This window comes from Pseudopodoces humilis, chromosome 4, assembly GCF_049639895.1.
Source record: "Pseudopodoces humilis isolate 2021_Gansu_Grassland_sample_001 chromosome 4, ASM4963989v1, whole genome shotgun sequence".
NCBI classification, from domain to species: Eukaryota; Metazoa; Chordata; class Aves; order Passeriformes; family Paridae; genus Pseudopodoces; species Pseudopodoces humilis.
This window is the reverse complement of record NC_142203.1, coordinates 76,155,276-76,180,638: the sequence shown is the minus strand read 5'-3', so window position 1 is coordinate 76,180,638 and position 25,363 is coordinate 76,155,276. Positions and strand designations below refer to the sequence as shown.

The 25,363-nt window shown below is 49.3% G+C and overlaps 1 protein-coding gene across 2 annotated transcripts in view; it reads right to left on the bottom strand.

The window, feature by feature from the left end:
• Positions 1-25,363, bottom strand: part of CTIF (cap binding complex dependent translation initiation factor) — a 146,705-nt gene that overhangs the window by 4,717 nt on the left and 116,625 nt on the right. For both annotated transcript variants that reach the window (XM_014257058.2, XM_014257059.2), the window contains exons 10-11: positions 15,448-15,603; positions 1,150-1,203 (exon numbers count right to left, since the gene is read on the bottom strand). In XM_014257058.2, coding sequence (XP_014112533.2) covers positions 1,150-1,203; positions 15,448-15,603 — 210 coding nt within the window. The remainder of the gene's footprint in view (positions 1-1,149; positions 1,204-15,447; positions 15,604-25,363) is intronic.

Below are 25,363 nucleotides of genomic sequence, written 5' to 3'. Positions count from 1 at the left end.
CACCCAGCAGCAGGCTCCAAGAGCTGAACACGAAGGGCGAGGTTTTCGAAAGCATCCGCACCAGGCTGCTGGAGGAGTGAATGGTTCAGCTCCCACTGACTTCAAAGGCAGCAGCGACGGATTGCTTTGGAAAAAAAAAAAAAAAAAAAAAATCCCACCTAAAAATCATGCTATTGTCAAAACAAAGTGCAGGCTGTGATGTGGTATTCCTACCTTCTACCTGGCCCTTCATTTACTCGCTGATTCAGAGCTCCCAGTGACTCCCAGTCATTAGCTGGAATAAGCAGAACGCTCCTGTGTGCATAACAAATCCTGCCCTGCCAAGATCTGCATTTATACCTGTCATGCTGCTTTGCTGAAGACAGCCAAGGGCTTTTTCTAAAACAATTACTCTTTGGAAAACCTCCATCGAGTAGCACAAGCCCTAGGTGGTTCTACAGAGAAGGTCCAAGTTTGGGGTGGACAGTGATGAGTCCACGAGAGGCTGCACTTTCAAGTCCCTACCTTAAAAATCATATCCTCCTCCTTATCTGCTTTGCTGAATTTTCACTATTCAGGTTTCAACTTCAACTACTCTCTGCAAGAAAAGCATCTGTCCCCATGCAGCCATCACTTCCCAAAAAAAGTAACCAATAAAACCCCTATATTTCACAGAATTGTATAATCAATTAGGTTGGAAGAGACCTCCAAGGTCATTGAGTCCAACTTGTGACTGATCACCACCATGTCATCCAGAGCACTGTGTGCCATGTCCAGTCATTTGCTTCTCAGCCAAACTGCTGCTGAGCACAGCAAATCATGGGACAGCTTTTGATCCAATACAGCTGTTTCAGTGTTTAAAAACCTAATGGAGAGATCTGAAGGCACTAGGATGATGTAATTTTGTGATGGGACCCCAGCTACCAAACTTCCTGCACCATTTACATGGATGCCCAATGACAGAGTCTCAAGAGCTGTCTTTTATCTCACAGTGGTCTTCTACCCACACTGTTCTTGTCTGGTATTCCTACCTTTTGATTATTCCAAAATGCACAGAGGTCACACAGCTGCTGGGTCTGGAAAGATCCAACAGCTGCTTGACACATGTATGGCATGGATAGAAGGGGCAAAGGAATGAGGATCAGGGCAGATGTGCGGGTGCTTCCTTACCTCCATGGAGCAGCAAAGAACAGCATCTTCCTTCACATCCTGAGATTGCAACAACTGCAAAAGAGAGAAGAGACAAGCAGTGAGAAATGCATCATATTCTTCCTCCTCCTCTTCCCTTACGATTTTCTTTCTATGTCTTTGTCCAGGTTGATTTTGACACTTCCAGGAGGAAAGGACACAAATCAGAAGGAGAGGAGAAAACACCTAACTTTAATAATAAATTTTGTTTAGGTTACACTGGGTTTTTATCCCATGGCAGGCAGTGAGAAAACACTCATTTCACACACACAGGGAATAAATGCAGCCGTCAGTCAACAACACTGGAGCTGCACAGACTTAGGAGTGGCTCTTTGGAAAGGAAGGGCTCTGCCACCCATCCCTAAACCTCTCCATCCCCATGGGGACACTTCTGGCAGCCACAAAACTGCCTGAGCTATGTCCAATTCGCTGTAATTAATATGGCTCCTTCTAGGCTGATTACACAGTGGTGCAAGGGCCAGGGGTGCCAATGAAACTATGGAGCCTCAGGTGCACCAACTCCGACCCTGCTCTGCTCTCCGTGAACTCTGTGTTACAAACATGAGCTTGGAAGCAGGAGCAGCTTCCAGGAAAGACCCAAAGTGTTGTTGCACGTGGCATGGGACGGTGCAGGAAGATGCTCATCTCTTCTGGCTCAGACTCGGGGTGTGCAATGAGGGCCAGCAGCTTCACCTGACAACAGCAAAGTGTAGGAGCTCAGCATGTCTCACCCCACAAACACTGGAACCACGAGCAAGTACCCTCAAAACAGGACCACAAATACATATTTTTCTTTGTTATTATCTTTATGACAATTACAGGTACTGGCAACATGAAGCTATAGCCACTTCCATGCCATCACTTTGGGATGAACAAGCCCTGATAGTCCTGAGCTAGTCCCTGTGTGCAGTAATCACTGAGCAAGAGGAGAAAAAACGAGAAAACTGGCTCCACTGTTATCTGAAATTCATTAGAGAGAAGCAGACATTTTAAAAGCAGTTGAACTGATTAAAACTGCCCATATAAAAATTGTTCAGTTACTCCGAAGTCACATCCATTGGTTAAAATCAGAATTATGACTGTTGGCCTTATCATCTCTCCTCCCCACTCTTGTTTTTCCATGTTTCCTTTCCTCTACAAATAAATGTCTGCTTGTTTACCAGCTCCACATTGGCTGGAAAACAGATAGGGGAAAGAAGAGGTAACACAAGGAATTATCACTGCACTTAGAGTTTTGTCTTCACTGTCTTCTGTTTTCGGCAGACAGCGGAATATTTGCTTTGACAATGGTGTTCACAGCATCTCAGTGAGTACGTTGTCCATTGGTTTTATCTTTCTTTGGCTATTTTTTAGCCAAAGCTTCAGCCAGGGTTTTCAAATCATGCAACAGTTTTTTTCACCCCCCACCCCCAAGTTTATCTTTCTGCTAGGTTGTTTGGAAAATGTTAGTTAAGCCCAAGCCGCGTGCTCTGAGATAAGTTCTCACAAACAGTTCAGATTCTTCACAAGAAAACATGAGATTATTTTAAACCCAACACCAACAATGAAAAAAGTATCAGTTAGAGAAAAATATAAACAGGCCAATAAAAGAGTCCAGATATTCCCTCCTGGGGTATTTTGCTCATGAGCATGGCATGAAGCAGGGCTGCAAATAAAGTAGCAGACAATACCTTTTAACAACACCTTTCTTATTTTTGGAATTCTTTAGTAAAGAACATAATACAAAAACTAATGAAAGTAGAGCTAGGATTGACTCCAGCCCTTCCTCTGCCATGGTCCCCTCAGTGATCCTGCTCCCAGCCCAGGATATGTGGTCATAGAAAGGCTGCAACTTCACCAGCCCCGGCTTCCCACACACAGGGTTGGGACATGTTTCCTTACCTCGAAAGGTGCTTGTGAGGATGAACATGTCCCTGTCAAGTGCTCAGGTACTGGGCTAATGAGGATCAGTCTCACCTATCTATGATGAAACAGAGAACACATCCAACCCCCAGCCCTGGGCAGGCACCCTCCAACTTCACGCTGCCCTCATGGACACCATCTGATGTGATCTGGAGAATGAATGTGCTCCAAGGTGTCCATCAGGGTGCCATGTGCTCCACCTTGTCCATCCAAGTACCATGCACTGCACCTCATTCATCAAGGATCCATCAGCTCCATTGCTCTAGAAGCACCATGTGCTCCACCATCCATCCAAGGCACCATGTGCCCCACCTTGTCCACCCAAGTACCACATGCTCCACTGCTCCATCAGGGTACCAAGAGATACCATTTTGAAGCACTACGGGTGAGCCTCTGCCTGAGACATGTAAGTGGGGGAGGCCCACAGCCTGCCTGCCAAGCCCAGGCACATCCCTGTGCATGAGGGGACAGCCCAGCAGTGAGAGCTGCTGGTGGTCTGGAGAACCAGAGTCCAAATCCATGGCCACAGATGGCTGCCAGCCACTTGCATCAGTGGAACGGACTGAAGCCTGTAAGATCAGAAGGATGTCACTGTTTCACTGCATGCTGCTGATCACATCTGTAGCATTCTGGGGTGTAGGCACTATCTGCTTCTGACCCCTGCAAGACAGAGCAGGAGATCAGGGAGCCTGGCATGGAGCCTTGCTGACTGCAAGGACTGTACTGCCTGGGGTCCCACCATGGATGTCCTCACCCACCAATGACAACTTGCACGTATTTCTCGAAGGGTATTTCCACCCCACTGATGGTGCCCCATGTGAGCACCAGGCACTCAAATCAGCTAGAGCACAGGGTTTCCCAAAGCTCTGTGACCCCTGAGTCAGATGTGACCAGGGCTGCAAAAAAAAAAAAAAAGAGTGAAAATGTTTTGAGAGCTCCAGGGAAATCACCGCCCTGAAGTCCCGGCACTCGTGTGACCACCTAGCCAACTGCATTCACTGTTTGCAATCTAATTCATATTTACTTAAAATATTTTACAGTAAACACTCTATACCCATTAAATTAGCACTCCCACATTGGAATTATTATTTATTTAACTATTTATAGCTGCTCCTCCCTGCTGTGTGCCTCTGCCTCACTCCCACTATGGGCACCATCCCATCCCTCTCCACCAGGTTCCCACAGGGTTCAAACCAGCTGGTGGACGTGGATGAGGGATCTGAAAGATGAGCATGAGGCAGACAACAGGGCAGGTGAGCAGGGACTCACGCGCTCCTCAGTTCAACCTGTAATCATCCCCCGGAGGCTGGGGCTGTCTGCGAGAAAAACTTCCCTTTGCTCCAGCCGGTTTCCCCTGTATCGGGCTAAGCCGGGCAATGAAAGCAGCAGTTCCTGCTGGAAAGCAGACAAAGAGTCTGCCTGATTTCCTAAGAGAGGAGGCTGCATGCCAGAATCTGCCCGGCCAGTCATTTAATACCCAGCCTCAGTTGCGAAAGGCTTCTCACTTTTGTTTCTGGTGCTGGACTCGCTGCCTTGCAGACTGGTGCAAGATATCAGGCGCCTTCTCGTTCAAATTCCTATGTCACTTGAAGAGATGAGCACTGGGCAAGGTCCTCTGCAGAGCCAGCACACCCAGATGGGCTCTGGGTGCTAGATAATTGCATAAGCAACCCAAAGCAAGTTTTAGGGTCTGCTCCTGGAAGTGCTGTGTGTTGTGGGGAGTTGCAGTGCCCTGCAGGTTGGCTCTTGGTTTCCATGGTGTACTACTGGGATCCATCTCCCCTGGCCTCCACGGCCCCAGAACTTTCTCTTCACATCTCTGCAGAGATAAGCATCATAAACCACATGGAGTGGGACCAGCAGCTATGGCTGAAGGACCAAAGGAGCCCTAAAATTGCAGCTGTGCCTCACCACGAAGAGAGCCAGCTTGGGTGTCCTGAACAGCAATGGATGCACGTGTATGGGGAAAAGAGCAAACCAAAAAGTGAAAACAATAGGACTCACCCCCAATATTTGGGTTTATTACCTGGTTTCTGAGATCACCTGGCCTGCTGAGAAGCTGAAGTGCTTACCTGGTATTCTTAAGGCTGCCCACACCATGAGGAGCTCAGGGGAACCAGCCCCACTGCCCCTTATCACTGAACCACGCAGGTCTAATTGTGTTCTTCAGCAATTCTCCCCAGGAGATGGGGTGGGAGCAGCCCAACACACACATTACCCTTTCCAGATGCAAAGATATTTCTCCTGCAAGGCACAGTGCTAATTACTGTGTACGATATCGCTTGCAAAATGACACATAAGCAATGCTGGCCACTAACTACCCCTTAGCATGCAGTGTTTTATGATGCTTTGGTGATGACTCCAGCGTGAAAGCGCAAGAAACACGGAAAATATCCACCCAGAGCCACGGAGAGGCTGGGGTGAGACCCAGGGAAAGCCGGGCTGACCGCAGCCCATGCGCCGCTCACCCTGGCTCCCCGAAGGGCATCTCGGGTTCACGCGTCCAGTGGCAACACGCACGGACACCCAGGCAGCCTCGGGCCTGAGGCTGCCCACAGGTATGCTTCTCATCCTCACCTGGGTCATGAGGAGGTGCCTCCCAGTATTCCCCCCTCCCAGGGACTGCGGAGCATGACCTCAGGGGAAGCAGCGTGCTGCAAACGGCTCACTGGTGTGGAGCAGGTCCACGCAGGGAAATGGAGACACATTTCCGCGAGGAAGATGAGTTATTTGTGCCACTCGAAGCTGAAGCAGAGTGGATGTACTGTACTGGAAGTGAGTGAGAGATGGTGCTTCCCAGGCTTGCTTTTAACTAGAAAGGGCCTTGGGAAGGGCCACGATGGATTTGGTCCTCTGACAGATGGATCTGTCACAAAGCTCTGTGGTCAGGATCATCATGGAGACCCTCTTAGAAGGGAGCTTATAAGAAAGATAAGGACTAAGTTTTCAGTAGGGACTGTAGTGACACGATAAGGGGTGATAGTTTTTATCTAAAAAAGGGGAGATTCAGACTAAATAGAGGGAAGAACTTGTTTACAGTGAGGGTGGGGAGATCCTGGCACAGGTTTCCCAGAGAAGCTGTGGCTGCTTCTGGATCCTTGGAAGTGTCCCAGGCCAGGTTGGATGAACTTGGAGCAACCTGGGATAGTGGAAGGTATCCCTCCTGCCCATGGCAGGGGGTGGAATGGGATAAGCTTTAAAGGTTGCTTCCACCCCAAAGCCTTCTATGGTTCTGTGACCATCCCCTGTATCTGACAGTGCAGTTTAGATGCTAACACATGCAGGCAGTCTTAGTGCTCTAATGGACCACAGCTGGGGAACTTCTGCCCCCAAAACCTCTTGGAATCCCCTGTCTGCTAGGTGGATCCTCCTGGGAACACAGGCCAATTCTGCTTCACAGGCTCTCTGCAGACAGATATCAATAGCAATTTTCTGCCTTTCCAGCAGCCCCTTATTGACCTACTGTCACAAGTCTTTAAGGAAGATGCCCAAGATGAGATCCATGGGACTGCATGGCTCTGCATGGGGACAGTCACCTCTGAGACACCTCTGAGGTAATGGCACAGCTCCATTTTTCCTCCTGTCACAGGGCACAGGGTGGTGAAAACAGCCAGGACTCGGGAAAACTCTAAGTACAAACAAAGTTGTGGGGATGAGTGATTGCAAAATGCTCTACCATAGGGCCAGTTTCAGGATTTCTACCATTTGCTGCCATCATCTGTATCAGCTCTTTGACCCAGGACATCAGAAGGTCAGCTGAGCTCATCCTGTGCCTACCAACAAGTTGTGCCAGTACCACTCTCTCTAAAGGGGTACTGAGTCCCTCTCTGGGAGCAAGGGAGGTCAGATGTGAGTGGCTTTCACTGGAGAAGAAACAAGCCAGCACATGGAAACAGACTTCTAGAAGTTCACAGGCATAAGTGAAATCTTTTCTGCTCACCCATTTGATGCTGAGGTTGCCCAAACACAAATTTTTGGGGAAAAACTTTCCCTTTGTGGAGCTGTCTATGCTGGTCTCTGCACAAGGCACAGGCTCTGCCATGCTCCAAAATGTGATTTGTTGGGATTTAAAAACACAGCTGAGATGGGAGAGGCCATCTGTGTCTAGCTGCTCCTACTAGCAATGGTGCATCTCTCCCCATTCCCTTCTGCTCACACCTCTCTGGGAATCTGGGAAGTCTTTAAGGCTACGGAAGATGCACAAGGTGCCACCAGATCATGTGTCTCAAGGAGAGAACCCTCTTTCCAGTTGTGGTCTCAGTCTGGGTGAGAATGTCTGACAGTAGCTCCTGCTGCTCCACTAGGAAGAGGCCACCAGCAGCTGCCCAGATGAAGTGGCACAGGGGGCAGGAAGCTCTGTGCTGAACTGCTTTGTCCCTGCGTGGCTGCATCAGTGCCATGTCCATAGCAGACACTTTCTCTAACATACTTCGGACAACCTAAATGAGTTTTGGTGGCACAAACTCCTTTTACATTGATGTGCTCCTCTCGGCTCAGGAGGAGACTTCTGTTCTCCTATTACACAACCAGGACTCCCTGGGAGGATGGTAAGAAGAGATTAGTTTGTTTATTGCACTGAGTAAACCAAAATGTTGGTTATCCTCCTTGTCAGGCTCCTGAGGAACTCAGAGATACTTAACAGCAAATTGAATTAAGGCCAGAGGAACAAAACCCTGTACGAAGTCGTGGGAAACTCCTCCTATTCCCTTCCACTGTAGACAAGGGAAACCATGAAACACGACACTCTCTCTCCCTGGATCTGGAACGGGCAGAAGAAATTCCTGCAAAGATGGAAACCATTAAGAGGCAATTACTGAGACAATGATGAAGAAAATTTGGTCACTCATCAATCCAGACGCTGCAATCCAACAGTAGCCTGGTGGTTGCACATCCCCTGGCTGGAGGTGGACCTCCAGGATCCGAAGGTGAGCAGGACAGACGACCAGAGCCACCCAGTCTGGGTGCACAAGGAGTTCAAGCCACCCAGACGACTGGCTTCATCCTGCCTGTCCGAAGACATAATAACCCTGAGAGAGGAGGATGTGATCTCATCCCAAGGGTCCAGGGGAAACACAAAACATGGAAAGAAACAGTGGCGAGACCATGGTGCTTGATTGCAGCGGGCTCCACCCTGGCTGGCCGGAGGCTCTGCGCTTTCCTGGCTCTGCAGAGGCAGCAAGCGCGCAGCGGCAGACGCAAATAGTTGTGTTTACATCCCATTGAAAGGGTTTTTGGGAACTAACAATGCCTGGTACGAGAGCGAGGGAGAAAAACAAAGGCACGCGAGGAGGAGGGACCATCCTGTGAGATGGTATCTTACTTCACTTCTTTATCTGCACAAATTGCTTCCTCTCCCTTCTCCACGGGTCCCAGAGAAACGAGGGTGGCATTTTCCCTCCCCTATTTAAGATATAACATCACGGCTTTAGTGCTGGGGCTAAACGACTCCTGTGGCTTTCCAAGAATATGTTCCTGCACATAAAATACTCAACAGGGCAGATGGGCTTCCAGGCACTGAGCAGCCCTCCTCAGTTTGGCTTGTCCTCATCTGCTCCCAAATAACACCTGACCTCCTCCACCTTAACTATGCCCTTTGGTCAAAATGACCAGGATTAAAGGAAATCTGTTGTTTCCCAAACAAGCTGCATTCATTCATAGGAGTGTTTTTGCCGGCACAGCTATGGGGGTCTGGGGGCGTGGGATCTTTTTGCATGGTTAATGATATTTTTATGCATGGCAGGCACAGAGGTTACAGGGATATCCACCCCTGCCCTGCGTGGTCCTACAGACAGGCATCCACTCTTGCTCTTTGCAGACTCTGCTCCTGCCATGGCTCTGCAAGCTATGACATATATCCACATGCCCCACTTGCTCCAAATCCCAGACCCTCCTCCCGTATCTTCCATGTGTTCAAACCACATCTCTGGGACTCCTAAGACAATTCACCACTTGTTATCCTCATTTCTCCTTCCTCCTGTTGTCTCTGACCCCCAGTCCCTCCTTTTCACTCCTCTGAAATCCTTTCCCCCCCATGCACACAGCCCTCATTCGTCCTCCATCCTTTCCCCACACAAAACACTTCCCTGTTTGTCCCAGTCCCACTGGACTGGAGACCAAATCTTTTCTGCAGAACCAGACGGGGGAACCAGAAGGGGACTGTGAGGATGTATAAAGAAGTCCCCTTCTTCATAAAGGACGTATTTTCTCTGCTCAGATCTGGCCTCATGGAGCTTCCTGAATGGAAGTGTGGTGTGGGTCAAGATCCAATCCCCTTGCTGCCTTTGCTCATTTGATAAAGCAAAAATTTGTTTCATTCTCTGACTCGGAGAATAGTATTAAAAAATCCTAGCACCTCATTATACTGTCAAAGACCCTTCTTTTGACTCAAAAGGCTGATGCTTTTTAAAAAGTGAGAGTGATTAACAAAACCCAACACAACCCACGTTAAAAGATACAATTTTCTTTTCCAAAGAGCACCACCCTCCTTGCTCATCCGACTGCAGCCGGGAAGGTTTTCCTTTTTCTTCCTCTGAAGGAGACAGTGAAAAGGCAGTGCCCTCTTGAAGTTCAGACGTTAATTACCGTGTTAGAATATTTTGCTAAATTACGCAGCATGGCCCCAGGAGATAACAGGCACTAAGAGAAGGGAGGGGAGTGGATACCCGTCTACACGCTGCACCGCAGACTCAGACGTGGGGGGAAGGCAATTAGACAGGGAGTATTTATCCTCCCTGCACCACCACCCCGAGGCTTTCAGTTAGCAGCGTGTACCAAGGCAGGGAAGCGATGGGAGCGTGCCAAGATTTTAAACGATGCTGAAATGGGACTGTCTCTGCCAACCAGACTGGAGGTAGGAGACAACTCCTGCAGAGAAGCAACTGTCCTGCCTGCTGCCAGCCTGCTGGGTCTGATCCCTGCTGATTCACAGCGCCTGGGAGCTGCCCTTGGTCCCCAGGGTTGGTATTTAGACCCTAAAATCATGTCTTGGGTCAGGCCAAGGAACGCATCCCTCTTAAGGGGATAGCCCTGGGGTACACACCCAGCCTATCAGAAGCAATAACCCCCTCAGACTGGAGGGATCTCTGTGAATTGGTCCTGCACAAAGGAGTTTTGCAGTTTAATTAGTCTTTCTGTGATGAGCTGCTTCCTGGGGTTTGCTCTGAACCTGCCCCCACCGTGCTCTCTGAGGCTCAGAGTGGGATGGTGCCGAGGCAGCTCTGTCACCCCTCATACCCAGTCCCTTTGTATTCAAGCCAGGACAACCAGATGGGTAAAAAGCCAAGTTGAATGGTTTGGCTCAGAAGGTTGTAGCCATTGGGTTCCAATTCAATTCAATTCAATTCAATTCTGCCTGAAGGCCAGGGATTAGGGTTAGGAACAACTACCAAGTTGTTATCCCAGGACCTGTCCTATTCAGCATCCTTATCCGTGACCTGGAGGAGGTGAGGAGCACAATCTCATGAAGTTTGGAAGTTGACAGCAAGTTTGGGATGTACTGAAATGTATTCAAGGAGCTGCCGATGAGAGGGACCTCAGTGGAATGAAGCAAAGTGTCAAGAGGAAACTTTAAACCTTCAACAAAAGATCAGCCCTGTGCAGGAGAAGAGCACAGTGATGGATAAGGGGTAGGATAGAATTACTATGGGGTGTGAGAGGGTGACAAGCTCTCCCTTTGCTGCCTGCCCATGTGGGACACCAGCTGGTGACATGCCTCGAGGGACCACAGTGGAATTATTGCCACATGGCATCACCTTGAGCCTGAGCCCCTTGAGCCTGTTTTTCCACCTCCTTGCTCATAGGCAACTACTCAGGTTACCTGGCTGCTAAATGCCACTGTAAGAACAAACACCTCCAAAGCAGCACTTGGCACCAACCACCTGGGCTGGAAGTGGCTGCTCCTGGCAGAGGGCTGGCAGGGAGGTGGCAGCTCCCAGTCCCAGGGGCACCTCCTGGGTTGGTGTCCAAACAACATCTGCTGAGGATGAGACAAGACACCACAAGAGGCAAACCTTCCAAGAGCACCCATCAACAACCACACTGGCTGTGATGCCTCCTTCCCTGCAGACCTCAGATGTCACCTAGAACTGGGCTAGGCCCCTCAGCATCCAGTCCTGATGTTCCCCCTTCCCAGCAGCACCAGGGGATGTAACTGGGAGGGCACCAACCTGGGGTGGCCCATGGCCACCCTGCTGACTCACACACAGACATGGGAGCACAGAGCTGAATGAGGGACAGACAGCTCCAGCTGTGCTTAGGGAAGAGCTAGGGAAGGCAAAAGTGGTGACAATCAGTGAACAATAGATGGCAAATAACATTATTTATTATCTCCACATCTTCAGTAGCCACTGGGCCCTCCCTGCACTGCACGCAGGGCTCTGGTGGTTCGACTGACATTTGCTGCTCCCTAGCCTTAACTACCCATTTTCTCCATTTTGCTGGCTCTGACAAAGGCCACAGAGAAGAAGTATGGCCAGGCTGCAAGAACCAAAGTGCCTTGGTTATTCTCCTGGTTTTAGTTAGTTTTGGGGGACATGTAACATGAAGCATTGTTGGAGCATGGCTCAGCATGGTCCTTGGTGTCTGGACATAGGGCAGAGGCTTTGGAGCAGGAAAGATGTCAGCATGTTCACTTAGCATCCTGGAAGGAGATGTTCAAGGACAAATTTAGAGTCATTTTGTGAAATAAAGTGAGGCCAGAGTCAGGAGGGCTATAAGGTTGGAAGGAGAGAGACAGGACAACTTCCTAATACTGCTAAAAGTGTTTTCACCAGATAAAAGGCTTGTGCAAGGTCCTGCAAGATGCCACCACTAGTCCCAAGTGAGAACAGCCAGGTCTGGAAGCAGGCAAGGGTCAAACCCACAGTGCTCTGGCCACAGCATAACCTTCCCTGGGGAAAGCCTTTATCCCAGGAACAATGCCCTCTTCCAGCTCACCCTTGATTCCCCGAAGCTCTGAGGGAAGAATAGGAGGAAAGCACTTTTATTTCTATTTAACATCTCTGCTTTGTTATTCTTTTCCCAGGCTTCCCAGATTTGAGGGCTGCAATAGGCCTCTTGTTCTCATCTACGAAGGGCTCTCCTCTTTTCCCCAGTTGTCTCCAGTCTGATTTTTGGGCCAACACACTGCCCTTTTCCAACCTAAAATATGCACTGTTCCAAGCAGAAAATCATGTTTTGGTCCAAACCACCATCCAAATGCAGTGTGCTCCATTAAACCATTTTAACAAGAGCTGGACCCACCTTTTACTTCCCTTGGCAAACCTTCTCTTTGCCTAAAATCCCAGTGCTGACCTCACCGGATCTTGCTGCAAGGACACACTCTCAGCCTTCACAAACCTCACATCAAAACCCTCAGAATGGTTATGGAAATTAAACTTTTTCATTTGGTAGGGATTTTGCTCCTGGGTGATGCTATCACAGTGTTGCAGACCCTTCCTTCTCCCCCCCATCTCAAGCTCAAGTGATGGAGGAGGATGTAGCAGAGCCCTCCGGATGGGGATTTGGTGTGGACTGTGTCTGTGCCAAGGGGCACAGCCACTCCCCAAAACACAGCCTGGGCAAGGTGGCAGCTCTGACCCAAATTTCCCCTGCTGTGTCTGATACAGAGGACAGTGACGGGCACTGGGTCGATCAGCCGGCAAACCCCAGCATTTATCACTCCAGCCTTGCCTGAAATGAACTTCTCTTTTATTTTTTTTTTTTCCCCAGCCCACAAAACCAACCCATCTACACAGATCGATAAATAGAGCTGGCATTGTCACTCAATGCCCCAGCCATGTCCCCATCAGCACTGATGTCCTCATGGCCACCCTCACTCCCTCCCACCCAGCTAATGATGGTGTGAGTAAACTTTAATTTGGGAGGGAAAGGAGCTGGAGAGAGGAAGCTTTGCAGAGGGAAGGGAAGAGACATTCTTGCCTCAGTCATCAGGCAATTCTCCCCTTCCTCTTGCTCACTCATCGCTGACCTTTGGCTGAGTCTGCCAGAGATATAAAGGAAAAAGAAAAAAAAAAAACAAAAAAACAAAAAAAGAGAAACTAAAAAGCAAGAGGAGCTGAAAGGACAGGCAGAGGGAAAGATGTTATCTTGCCTCTGCTAATGATTTATGGTCAAAGGATGGGTGGATGGAGGTAGAGGGAGCTATGCAGGTCTGTGGGCAGCACAGAGGAAGATTGCTGGGGAATACCCAGCATGAAAGGAGTTAGGGGTGAGGGGCTGAGACTCTGCTTGGGTATTTATGTTCTGATCAGCAGAAGGGGAAAAACCCATGATGAGTGCTACTACACCTTGTGAACCTGTCCTGAGACATGTGGAAGCCCCAAACTTTATAGGCCATGGTGACAGCCCCTCCTCTGCTGGGACACTAGCCCATGAGGTTCATGAGGAACACCAAGGGATGAGCACTCTGCACAGTTAGGGACTTTCCACACTCTCACAGAGCACCCCACCACCTCCCTGGCTGTGTCTGCAGCCCATCTTTGGCCCTGCTGCCTGGCACTGCTGATAAATAGGTAGCCCTTTCCCCTGGGCTGACCCTGAACAGCAGGATTAGCTGGCAATGACAAAAAATGGTGGCAGAATGAAAACCCATTCCAGAGCCATGGAAGGAGGATGGCATGAATCAAGGTCAGAGCACTGGGGAGAGAGCAGTCACAGACCAACCATTTTGGGGCAGGGGAGCCAGAAGGGTCAGGCTCACCCATGTCAGCTAAGCTAAAAGTCTTAGAATCACAGACTGGCTTGGGTTGGAAGGGACCTAAAGATCATCTTGCTATTAAAGATTGTATTGTAAAGTCATCTGTGACAAACAACACCACAGGGACAGACCTGTCCTGCTAAGGAACAGAGATGTATTTTTAAGAGCAAATTTACGCATGACATCTTGATATAATTAGTAAATCTTTTTATGGAGCTGCCCTGTAGCAAAAAATATCCTTGATATATGAAATTTACGTCCTTCTGCACACCTCTAGATCACCACCATGTCCCCACAGAGCAGAAAGGTGACAAGAGGGACAGAGACAGCACGATGAGGGCAGACAGGAGTGGGCAGGGAAATATTCTGGCAGAATCAGGGCTATGCTGTGTCACGATTACGATGGGAAGCGGATGGGCACGGGGGCTTTGCTAGACATCAAGATCTTCCCCAGAAGGTGACACATACCTCCGTGGGCAGAGATTTTGGGGAAGTTCGGCTATTCTTAGCATCCCTCTCCCATCTCCTCCTCTGGATATGTCTGTCTCATCATGAGGCCTGCACTCCTCACTGCTCCAGTCACCATCTGTGAGCTCTGCCCACAGTACTACCACCCAGACAAAATGTTTATGGTGTGTTTGCATTCAGAGGAAACTTCCCATGCATGTAAAAAAAGTCATCACCAGCACTTTCTTTATCCTTCCCTTGCCTGAGGTCTAGCAGAGAACTTATTTTACTGCAAGTTATTTATGGTCTGACAGAAGCACCACTGACAATTTGAGATTCACAGCTCCAACCCTGAGCAACAAGGAGGGTTTTTCTGAGAAAGCCTTCTACAGGCACTAGCAGGAGACAAAACCATCTTTAAAACAGGGTGGAGGGAAGCCCTCTCCTCCTCTATGGAACATTAACAACTTGAGTTGTCTTTTCTGTATGTACTCACCGAGTTTTCTGCCACCACTCTGAACCATGGGGAGCTGGACAATGAGCTCATCAGGTGACCAGGTAGTGAAAAATCCCAAGCCCTGGTGACAGGGCTGGGATTCTGTTGCACTGGGTTGGGTCTAAGGATGTTAGGGACTTCATTTCTCTCCCTCCTTCCTCCTCTCAGTCTGTCTCATGTATTCAGGTGGCTTCACCTGCTTTAAGAAACTGTTTAAGCTGCTAATGTGGGGGTTTTCACAACATTGGGATTTGCAAGCTCCAGCGCTTGGTTTGCCATTCCAACTGTTGGTCTTTTCTAACCCCTGGACAAAGGGAGTGCATGCTTTAATTATTGTGCTTTAATGAGCAGAAAGGCAATATGCAGGAAGAGCCAGGCATGCCTGCAGATGTGGGTACTTTTGAAGTGAGAAGTGTTGGCAGAGCAAACCTCTAGGAATTATAAAACAGAGATGGAATCCCAGAATGCTTTAGGTTGGAAGGGCCTTAAAGATCCTCTATATAGTTCTGACACCCTGCCCATGGACAGGGTTGGACACCTTCCACTATCCCAGGTTGCTCCAAGCCCCGTCCAGCCTGGCCTTGGACACTGCAGGGATCCAGGGGCAGCCCCAGCCTTTCCATGGACCATGGGCATCTCCACAGAGCAATGAAAATTTGCAATTTTGCACACAGCAATGAAAACAGCAATGTAGCAGCTTGTTCCCCCGGTGGGGAAGGACAAAGTGGGAAGGATTTACCTCCCTGAGGCAGGTATAGATGGGGCAGACGAGGACTCGGAAGGGCTCCCCGGTGCTGCTCCTCATGGTGCCAAAAACCTCGCAGAGGAAGGTGATGAACCCCAGCCAGCGCTCCACATCCCGCTGCTGCAGCTCCTCGCGCATGGAGAAATCCTTCTGCAAGAGGCACAGAGACAAGAGGCTGCATCAGCAACACCCCACCACCACGGCAGAGGCAATGGCTGTCTAGAGAGGGAATCAGGAGGAAATTGACACTCGGGGTGGGGGGAGGACAGACAGACAGACTCTTTAGTAACAGTGGGGAGATTACTCAACACACACAGAGCAGCTGCAATTTCAACAGCAAAGCCACCAGAGAGCAGGTACTGCAGAAATATCACCAGCTCCTGCAATAACTGCCACAGCTTGCACCAGAGATGGTGTCTGTCCTCTGCGTCCTGCTGTCCCCCGTGACAAACACGGGGTCACCAGCATGGGGGGCTGGGTTTGGATGGCTTGATTTTTTGGTGAGAAGAAGCCAGCACCACCAGTATTGAATAAAAGCAGCAACAGAGAGATTAAATAAAATGAAGGTGGCCATGCTGGGCTTGGTGGTCCAGGTTGACCTGCCCAGCCCATTCATTCCAGTATCTTCAGCAGACCCAGTGTCTGGCCAGGAGCATCCTAATGGTCTGGCTGCTCTCTGGCGTCTCACAAAATAATGGCAGAGACTGGCTCCCTGCCCGGCCACAAGATCAGGGCAGCCTGGGCTTGGCATTAAAAGGTCACCCTGTGCCTGAACTGATGGTTGCCATGACTAAGGATTATCCCAGTGACGTGATTTATGGATCAGCATCAGGAGGCAGCACACAGGGAGATAGCTGCCCCTCCACCAGACCTCCAGCTGGGCAGAAAGAAGGGGTTTGTCCAAAGGCAGGGTATGAAAAGGGATGTATGTGATGGAAACACATGGCAAAGATCACAAGACAACGCAGAAAAGCAAATAAAAACCCTTCTAGAGAATGGCACAAGGGAGTACATCATGTTCAGAGTCAAGAAGGTTTTCCTGGGCCCTAAGAGATGCCGCAAAGGTTCCTGCATGATGTCCCACTTTGCTTGTCTGTCTCCATAGTGACCTTTCCTTGGTACTAAAATTTAGTAGACACTAAATGGGAATACTGAAGAAGACAAGTTTGTTCTCTACACCACGTGCTCCCAGTGCAGGTTGCACAACCTTTGAAATCCAGCAACTAAATAAATAACCTTCTATCTTTTTCATCTCAGTTTATTCCTACTGCCTGAGACAAAGGGCTTCGCTGCTGCAAATACTCTGACCTGCAGCTGCTCTCTGCAAAGCTGGGGAGATATAAAAGCCACCACACCAAAGTTTGCTCTCTTGCCCTGGACAACACACAGGAGATCTTCCTTTTAGAACAAAGCTAAGTGAAGCAGCTGCTAAAGAAAGCCAGGCAAAAGCATGATGATTATTTTCATGACACAACTGTATGTACAGCAGATCCAAGGCAGGAGCTATTTATATGTTTCATTACAAAAGGAAAAATAAAATATGTATTTGCATATGCAGGAAAAAAGACTCGGAAAATAGCCAAGGCACTTATTAACCAAACAGTGATGACTAATTCCTCTCTACACCCATTTCCATAAGTCAGTTGCCCAACTGTGTCTGCGACTTCGAAGTCAACCTGCAGCCAGATCCTGTTGGGTCTCCCCAGACTCTCCGGGGGAGTTTGCAGAGTTCATCCTTTCATTAAGCAGCCCATCCCTGGGCAGTGATGGAGGAGTTATTTGCAAGCTCAGGTTATCACCCCAAGGTTACCCAATTACTTGTTCTGGAGTTCTCATTTGAATTTTAATGCAAAAAAAAAAAAAAAAAAAAAAAAAAGTCAAAGAGACATGATATCCTGATTAATGAGAAATTAAAAACCCAGGCAAGAGCATCCCATGCCCCTAATCTGTCCTATCCACCCATATTGTACACAGAAAGTATCCTTTGAACCCTGGAGCTTTTCCTTGATTCCTTCTCATCTCCTAGCACTGTCTCCCGCATCTCCAGCTCCAGCCCCTAACCCATCCTGCCTCTCCCAGTCTGGATACCCTCCAGCACCTCCTGTCCTGCCTGGGCCTGGAAGCTCCACACTCATGTACCTGGGGAGCTGTGCTGTATTCTGGGATCCCTGGGGCATGCTGTGAAATTCCTAGCAGCTTGGGATAACTGCATGGGCTCTGCAGTCCCAGATTACTGAGAAAGAATAAAAACCACTGCAGGAAATCCTGCTCCTTCCTGCTCCTGCCTCAAACACGCCCTGCTCTGCACCCTTGCAAGAAAGAAAACTGTCTTTTCAACATTTTCTTTTAAAAAAGGTATTTTCTGTAAAAAAACCCAAACCATCAAACCCACCAACCCCCTGGAAATTCCATAAACGAACCAGCAAACCAAACCAAACTCATCAGGCCTGGGATGGGAGTTGGGCAGGAAAGGATTCCACCATACATGACCCTCCTCTTCATCCTGTGGTACCCGGTGGATGATGCGGAGACATCAATGAACACTGCCCCCCCGTGCAGCTGAACAAGATCCTTGTAAAACAACGGGATCTGTGGTCCCCCCTCCTCCAGTCACAGAAAAGTTTGTACAGACTTTGAGGGACCCCCATGAAGGACGGGAGAGGGAGATGGAATGTGGGATGGATGCGGAAGGCACCGTGAACATTTGCACCCAAACGTGATGCCGCAGTGGGCATACTTTTGCTCCATTTGCAGACTCAGATTGGGCCAAACTTTGAAAATATTCTGTAAAAGGAGGGGTGTTATACTGATTTCTCTGACAAAGCAGGAAGAGCATCTTGCCAGTGGAAGGAATTTTTCCAGACCACGCTTGCCTACAGGCCACAGCTGGGCTTGGCAGGAGCCTCCACCACAGCTAGGCTTGCAGTGCGAGGGGCATCCTGAAGCATCCTAAGAAACCCACCTGCCTCAGGGTGGTGTTACTACAGTGTCATGTACCAGGAAGGTGGTCCAGGGAGCTCTGTCCTTAAATTTGGGCTTCAGACTGCAGGTCTGATCTGTACCATGGTGTGCCCTGAGTGCCACCCATGCAGAGGTGTCCCATCTGCCTTGGTGTGTTTGAGGAGACCACTGCTGCCACCAAGGCTCATCTGGGCTGTTAGATTAATGGAATTACATGTGTGACTCACCTGCTGCAGGTCAGCCATGATCACAGCAGGCCCTGCGACCCTTGGAGGACACTGAGAGCAGCTCCAAAGGCTGTGCAATGGATCATCCCAAACGGATGAGCCTGAGCCAGCACATGGGAGAGGTGAGGAACTGGCGGGCAGAGAACAAACCCCACGTCCTGTGTGCCTGCAGCACATCCGATGGAGACATGCCCTGACCCACAGACCTCCACACACTGATGACGAGCCTTGAGGGGGCTGAAAAGCTCTGGAACCAGACAGCCGGGTCACTGCCCTGCCCATTGAACTTTATTTGCTCTGGAAATGCCTCACGGAGTTATATAAAAATAACCTGTGGATTGGCTTGCCCCATGCTTAGGTGGTGATGTCAGGGCAGTAAGCAAATTATCTTTCATCGGTTTGGCTGTATTTTTAAACACGAATTGTATTACTAATTTGGGGGTGCTCTGGCCTGTAGATAATCTGGGTGTGTTTACTGGATGACCTTCCTTCAAGTGCCTATAGTTTAAAATAAAATGTATTTATACCAGGTAGGGTTGGCCTTCCTTCTCTGCCTGGTTTGGGAGAAGAATTCATTGGGAAACCACGTGGCAAGTGGGGGGGATGCCAAGGGAACCTCTAAAGAGCTGTCATACAGGACAAGTTTGGGGCATAAATCTGAAGGCTAAGCACATTCATCGTCTTGGGCCTCACCACAGGTAGGTCAGAGTGGCCTGTGTTCACACACATCACAGAGATGGCCCAGGGATCAGCAAAGCCTCTGACATCCCCCGTCAGATCCTCTGTCACCTTGGCTGAGGCTCCTGCCAGCAAGGGAAATTCAAAATGTCTTTTTCTTGTCCACTCCTCATCCCAGTGTAGATGCAGTTCATGCAACACTGGCCTATGACAGTGGATATGACACCTTTCCAAGACTAGGACCAAGCTAGAAGAGCCAAGAGGAATGGCCACTCTGTGGGAGAGGAGGCAAATCCATCCTCTAGCATTTTTAGTGGGCAGCAGAGTCAGGTGGGATGAGAAGCAGCACTTTGCCATCGGATCTAAGCCCTCACTCCAGCTCAGACAGCTGCAGCCGAAAATTCTTCCCTTGGGAGTTCGCAGCACTTTTTAAAGACATGTTCCAAATAACTTTTCCCCAGATCTGGGCCCACCAACCCATGGCTGACTCTGGTAGCAGCAAGTTCGAGGGCAAAAGTTTAGTGAGGGATAAAAATGAAGGTTAATTTAAGCATCGCCACCTTCTGATGGGGAAAAAAAAAGGGCACATTTGGGCTTGTTGCTCTGTAAACACAGGGCTCTTCCTCTGGCAGCTCTGCTGTTTATTCAGTCATTGTCAAGGAGGCAGGAAATACTGAGTCAGAAATACTGCACAAAAAGAAATATATGATGCTTAGATATCTGTGCTAAGAGCTATATAAAAGGCTGAGATAGGCTGTGCTAAATAGTTGATCTTACTGGCAATGTTCTGAGAAACACTGGAGCCCTAAATGGCTCTTTGAAAAGGTCTGAGACAAATCCAACAGGTTGGAGGAGGGAACTGGTGGGCAGAGGTTGGACAGCCTTTGTCCCTTACTGCTGTCCTGGAGAAACACAGCATTTCCATCAAACTCTCAGCTGCACTCTGCCTGCTCTCTTCTCAGACCTTCCTAGAAAGGGCTCCATAAATTACACTTTGCACAGTTAACATCACTGCATTATTCCCTGCTTAGAATTTAAATACTATGTGTATTTAGGTATTGGCTTGGAGGAGGTTCTGGTATGTAGCTTTGCTTCCTGAGGAGTACGAACCAGTGAGATTTGGAGCACTGGCATTTGGAAGGAGCTCAGGAGGTGCTGAAGAACCCTGTGACAGCACCAGGGAGTGATCAAACACCTCAGCCAATGGATTTGTGGGGTCTCACTGAGCTCCTGTGTACCACCCACACCTTCATTGGCAAAGTCTCACTTCACTGACACCACTACAAAAGCTCCTCTGCTGGAGGTGGTGGGATGTAAAGTGGGACCATCAGCTCTTTCACGGGCTCTGCTCTTCCTCCAGCCACCCACTCCTGGCCTCTCTGTCTGCACCCAAAGACAGAACCTCACTGAGATCCCCTCACACCACCCCTGCCTACGCTACTGCCAGCACGGAGACAAGACAGAGCAGAGTAAGGTGATGACAGAAAACCTGCTTTGAGCCTCCAGCTTCCATGCAGAACGTGAGGAACAGCAGCACAGGAGACTGAGGTTTACTTCCAGCCCTGTGTGGGCTCCAATCACCTCTGTACCCTGATTTCCCATCTGGCAACAAACGGGAATGATTTGCTCATCTTCCTCTGCAAAGTGCTCTGGGGCGTGTGACTGAGACATGCGAATCATGGCAATTATTATGACTCCAACAAAGGAGCTATTGACATTTAAAGCAGATAAAGCCTTTAAATTACAGATGACACCTTGTGCCCAGCCTCAAAGAGGTCCTGGCTTCACCCAGCCATGAGGCATTTCACTCCCACTGGCTGTCATCACGTTGCTTCCTCCAGGTTGGATCTACACCACTTGAACATCTTCTCAGAACGTTTTGGCCATTTTGGGAAAATCAGGAAATCTTACCAGTGACCTTCAGCGTAGACCTGACTTCATGATGGCCACAGCTGTGTGAATGGTTTTATTCACATAGGGCTCTGAAATGCACCACATGGCGAAGGTCCAGGCTACTAGGACTGTGGCCACCACCCCACAGACATCTACTACACATCATCTGACCACTGGATGATTTGTAGTTTGCATTAGATGTCACTGACCAATTCATAAAATCACAGGATGTTTGGGTTGGAAGGGGCCTTATAACTCATCCCTTTACAACCCCCTGTCATGGGAAGGGACACCTTCCACTAGACCAGGTTGCTCCAAGCCCCATCCAATCCAACTTGAACAATTCCAGGGATATGGAATTCTTCCAGGTAGGCAAGAACAACTCAACAAGGATTCTGCAGCCATCAGGCAGACACACAGTGCTTATTCCTCTCAGAAGGATCTGGGCATGAAGGATAAAAACTGTTTTTTCCTAAAACTGTTTTTTTCTAAAGCAGAGACTAGACAAACTCCCAGGATAAGAAGCATAATCGATTTTACATTCTCAGTTTTGGGTAACTGAGGCAGATGATGACCAGAGCCAGGAGAAGCTGTGGATACTTCTCATATCTACAAACACCAGGAGGTGACCAGGTGAGTGGCCACTTGAACCTCCTGCCCCCTGGTCTCACCCTGACCTCTCTGTCTGGCTCCAAATCTGGGATCAGCAGCAATTACCCACCCAACGTGGGTGTCTCTCATGGCTTCAGCCAATGATGTCTGTGAGGTCCTTGAGGGGCTGCAGAGGTGCAAGCAGTTAATTATTGATTTAGCTGAGGCTGAAATCACACTGGTGGAGTGTAATGATGGATGTGCAAACAAAAGTTTTGCTGTTAACCTGGCAGTTGCTAGAGATCTCAGAGCACAGTCTGGGTGGAAGCTTTGAGAGAACCAGGAAGGTGAATTCAGTAGCCTGCTCTGCACACAACCAGCAGTCCTCATTTTGTCCTGGATGTTTGCCAGTGCCTCCTCCAGCACTACCCAAGTGACAGAGTTGTCTTCCTGGTCACTTAATTTTTATTGCTGTCCTTCCTATCTCACACCTTTCTGCGTTCCCAAACATGTGCCAGGGTGTCAGCTCAGCTGGGTAACAGCAGTTTATCATCACCTTAAAGACCTGTTATACTACAAACCCAGACACAGCAAAACATCATTACCAGCCTCGGCCAGACCTTGTAGTGAGCAAGGGACAGACCCACCATCTGCAGGACGCACAGACAAGGGGAATTAATCACTTATCTGAGAATCACAAGCCGATCTCTCGGTCCCACAGAGAGGGCTGGAAGGGAGACAAGGGACCAAACAAACACAAATTAATTTCCTTGCTATGTTGCCATCAGAGGAGCTGGGACACCCCTTTGACCCAGCCCTGCAGACAGCCCCTGTAATGTCCAGAGGAAGCCGCTCCCCCTCAGCAGCCTTGCTCTTCTGCAGCAGTGCAGGAGTTCTTTGCTATACTAATTTTATTCCTGCATGTCCCAGTACTGTGGGAATCTTGAGGCAGCAATATGCCCTTTGCCTTTTTGAGTGTGCACAGGAAACCTTGGGCTACCTTGGGAATTTTGCAGACACTGAGAGTCCTCCTTCTAAACAAAGAATCTCCTAGAGCATCCCACCCCTATGCCAGCAATCCCCTCCTTGCTACATGGAGGTGGTAGGAAGAGAGAGGATCAAGCACAGCAAATGCCTGCTCACCCCACAGCAGTGCTGATACCTCCACCTCATGGAAGAACATATTAGTATAAATCTCCCATCCCATGGGCTGCACAAGCTCAGTGTAAAAGCATAATGGTTTCTAGAAATCTCACAAAATACTATTTTTGGGTTACTTCACATGAGTGGGGATTGTTTAGAGGGCAGTTTGGAAACCCTTCTCCACAACATGGCAAGGTCTGAGCCCTAGCACTTAGAAGCTCCCAAATCTGCTCAGAGGCCATTTCTGTGCCTGAGAAAATGCTCATCCCACTCCCTACAACAGGCTGAGATGATGACTGGCACCCCAGTTGTGGCTGATAGGTGGATCCTGCTTGCAAATGCCACATCTGGAGATGCCCAGCTTGCAGCCCAGAAGGATGCAGTGGGGACCAGCTGGATTTTGCAGGATGCATTCATATTTTAAATTCTGCACATGTAATGTGTCCTCTTTATAAGGCAGAGGTGACAAGGGGTCTATGGGGACAGGCCAAATTTGGAAAGAGAGATATAAGATGAGGAAAACTGACTGTGGAAGAAGGTGCTCCTTTGTCCAGGCACCAGGGCTGGAGGAATTCCACTTGCACTGGAAATGAAGCTGTGCCTATTGAAAGGCCAGCTTGCCTGTGAATGAATGAAACTGGGCAGGGAAAGGCAGGCAGCTAATCCAGTTTGACATCAGGAGCTTTACTGCACAGGCACTCCTGGCTCACATCAATTCACTCCACAGAGGGATTTTCCTGGGTGCCTGGTAGCTGGCAGCAGGATGTTCTCCTGTGGGATGCTAAGACCCTCCTAGGAAGTGCCTTCTTGGTGGTGCTCACCATGAGGTGGGACTGGGACCACCTGTCTGCTGAGCTGGGCAAGACACTGAGGCTTCTGCTTCTCTGCAAGCCAGGACCAAAGGATAAATGAAGCCTTAGAGGCTTCTCCCAGCCCCAGAACTTTGCCCTGAAGTGGAAGTTCCTGAGCTGGGTAGCACAGGGAAGTGGGCAACTTTTAGATGGACATTGGTGCACACAGGTGGCTCCAAAAAGGTCCAGTGGGCATGAGATAATATAGAATCAGGGCTGGAAAGTACTTTTAAAGGTAATCTAGTCCCAACCCACCTGCCACCTTCCACTGTCCCAGGGCTCTCCAAGCCCTGTCCAGCCTGGCTTTGGACACTGCAGGGATCCAGGGGCAGCCCCAGCTGCTCTGGGCACCCTGTGCCAGGGCCTGCCCACCCTCCCAGCCAGCAATTCCTTCCCAATATCCCAGCTGGGCCTGCCCTCTGGCACTGGGAAGCCATTGCCTGTGTGCTGTCCCTGCAGGCCTTGTCCCCAGTCCCTGGGCAGCTCTCCTGGAGCCCCTTTAGGCCCTGCCAGGGGCTCTCAGCTCTCCCTGGAGCCTTCTCTTGTGCAGGGGAGCAGCCCCAGCTCTCCCAGGCTGGCTCCAGAGCACAGGGGCTCCAGCCCCTAGAGAATTCTTCCCTGGACCTACTCTAACAGGTTCATGTCTTTCCTGAACTGGAGGACTCCAGAGCTCCATAATGGCCAGAATTCTTGACTCTCTCCTTTAAAAGAAAGCAAAAAAAAAAAAACTCCAGAAGATGGACGTGCAAAAACTCGGTGGGTGGGAGAGCACGGGGGGCCCTGCAGGCAGCTGGCCAGATCCATCGTGGGATGGGTCTTCCTTTCATCTGCCCTGGGACTGAACCGAGCCGATGATCAAGGAACCGGAGGAGTTAACAGACTCCCAGCCAGAGATATTCATGGCACCCAGAGTTCGTGTAAAGTTTCATACCGGGACCCTTTACTAAATTCTTTCGGTCATGGGAGAGAAAACACTGCAACTGTTTAGTCTGCAGGGAGGTGGTGGCTCTGGCCCAGCACTCAGCGTTGCTGAGCAAACACGCTGGAGAGCAAAGGGGTTGTCACCCTTCTTATCTCCTCTGTCTGCTTTTCACCACGTCTCTCCCACCACCAGGCACCCCATGGGCATCGTGTACCAGAGCTGGATCTCCCTGCTTGAAATGCAGCTCTGGAATGGGGGGACAAGGGACCACTTGAAAATTGAGACCCAGAGGTGAAGTGCCAGGCTGCTAAAAAAGTGTTATTTACACAATGGAGCTCAGAAAATCTTTCTCAGAGGCTAATATTTACAAATTCTATGTAGCCAGGGAGCTTTTGCTGTAAGAAATGTTGTATTTGGCCGGTTTTTATTTTTTTTTTAATGGATGTCAAAGATGCATTAATAATTTTCACTCATCTCCTGAAGTATACATGTCTGGAGCACCTTACAATACCTCCAAAGCTGCCTATCCATGCTGGAAATACAAAGATTACAGAAAGGTGATGCAGAAAACAACTTCAACCTGCAAAAGCCCTCAATTCCTCCATCCTTTGTATTTGTAAAGGGATATCCATGATTATCATGAT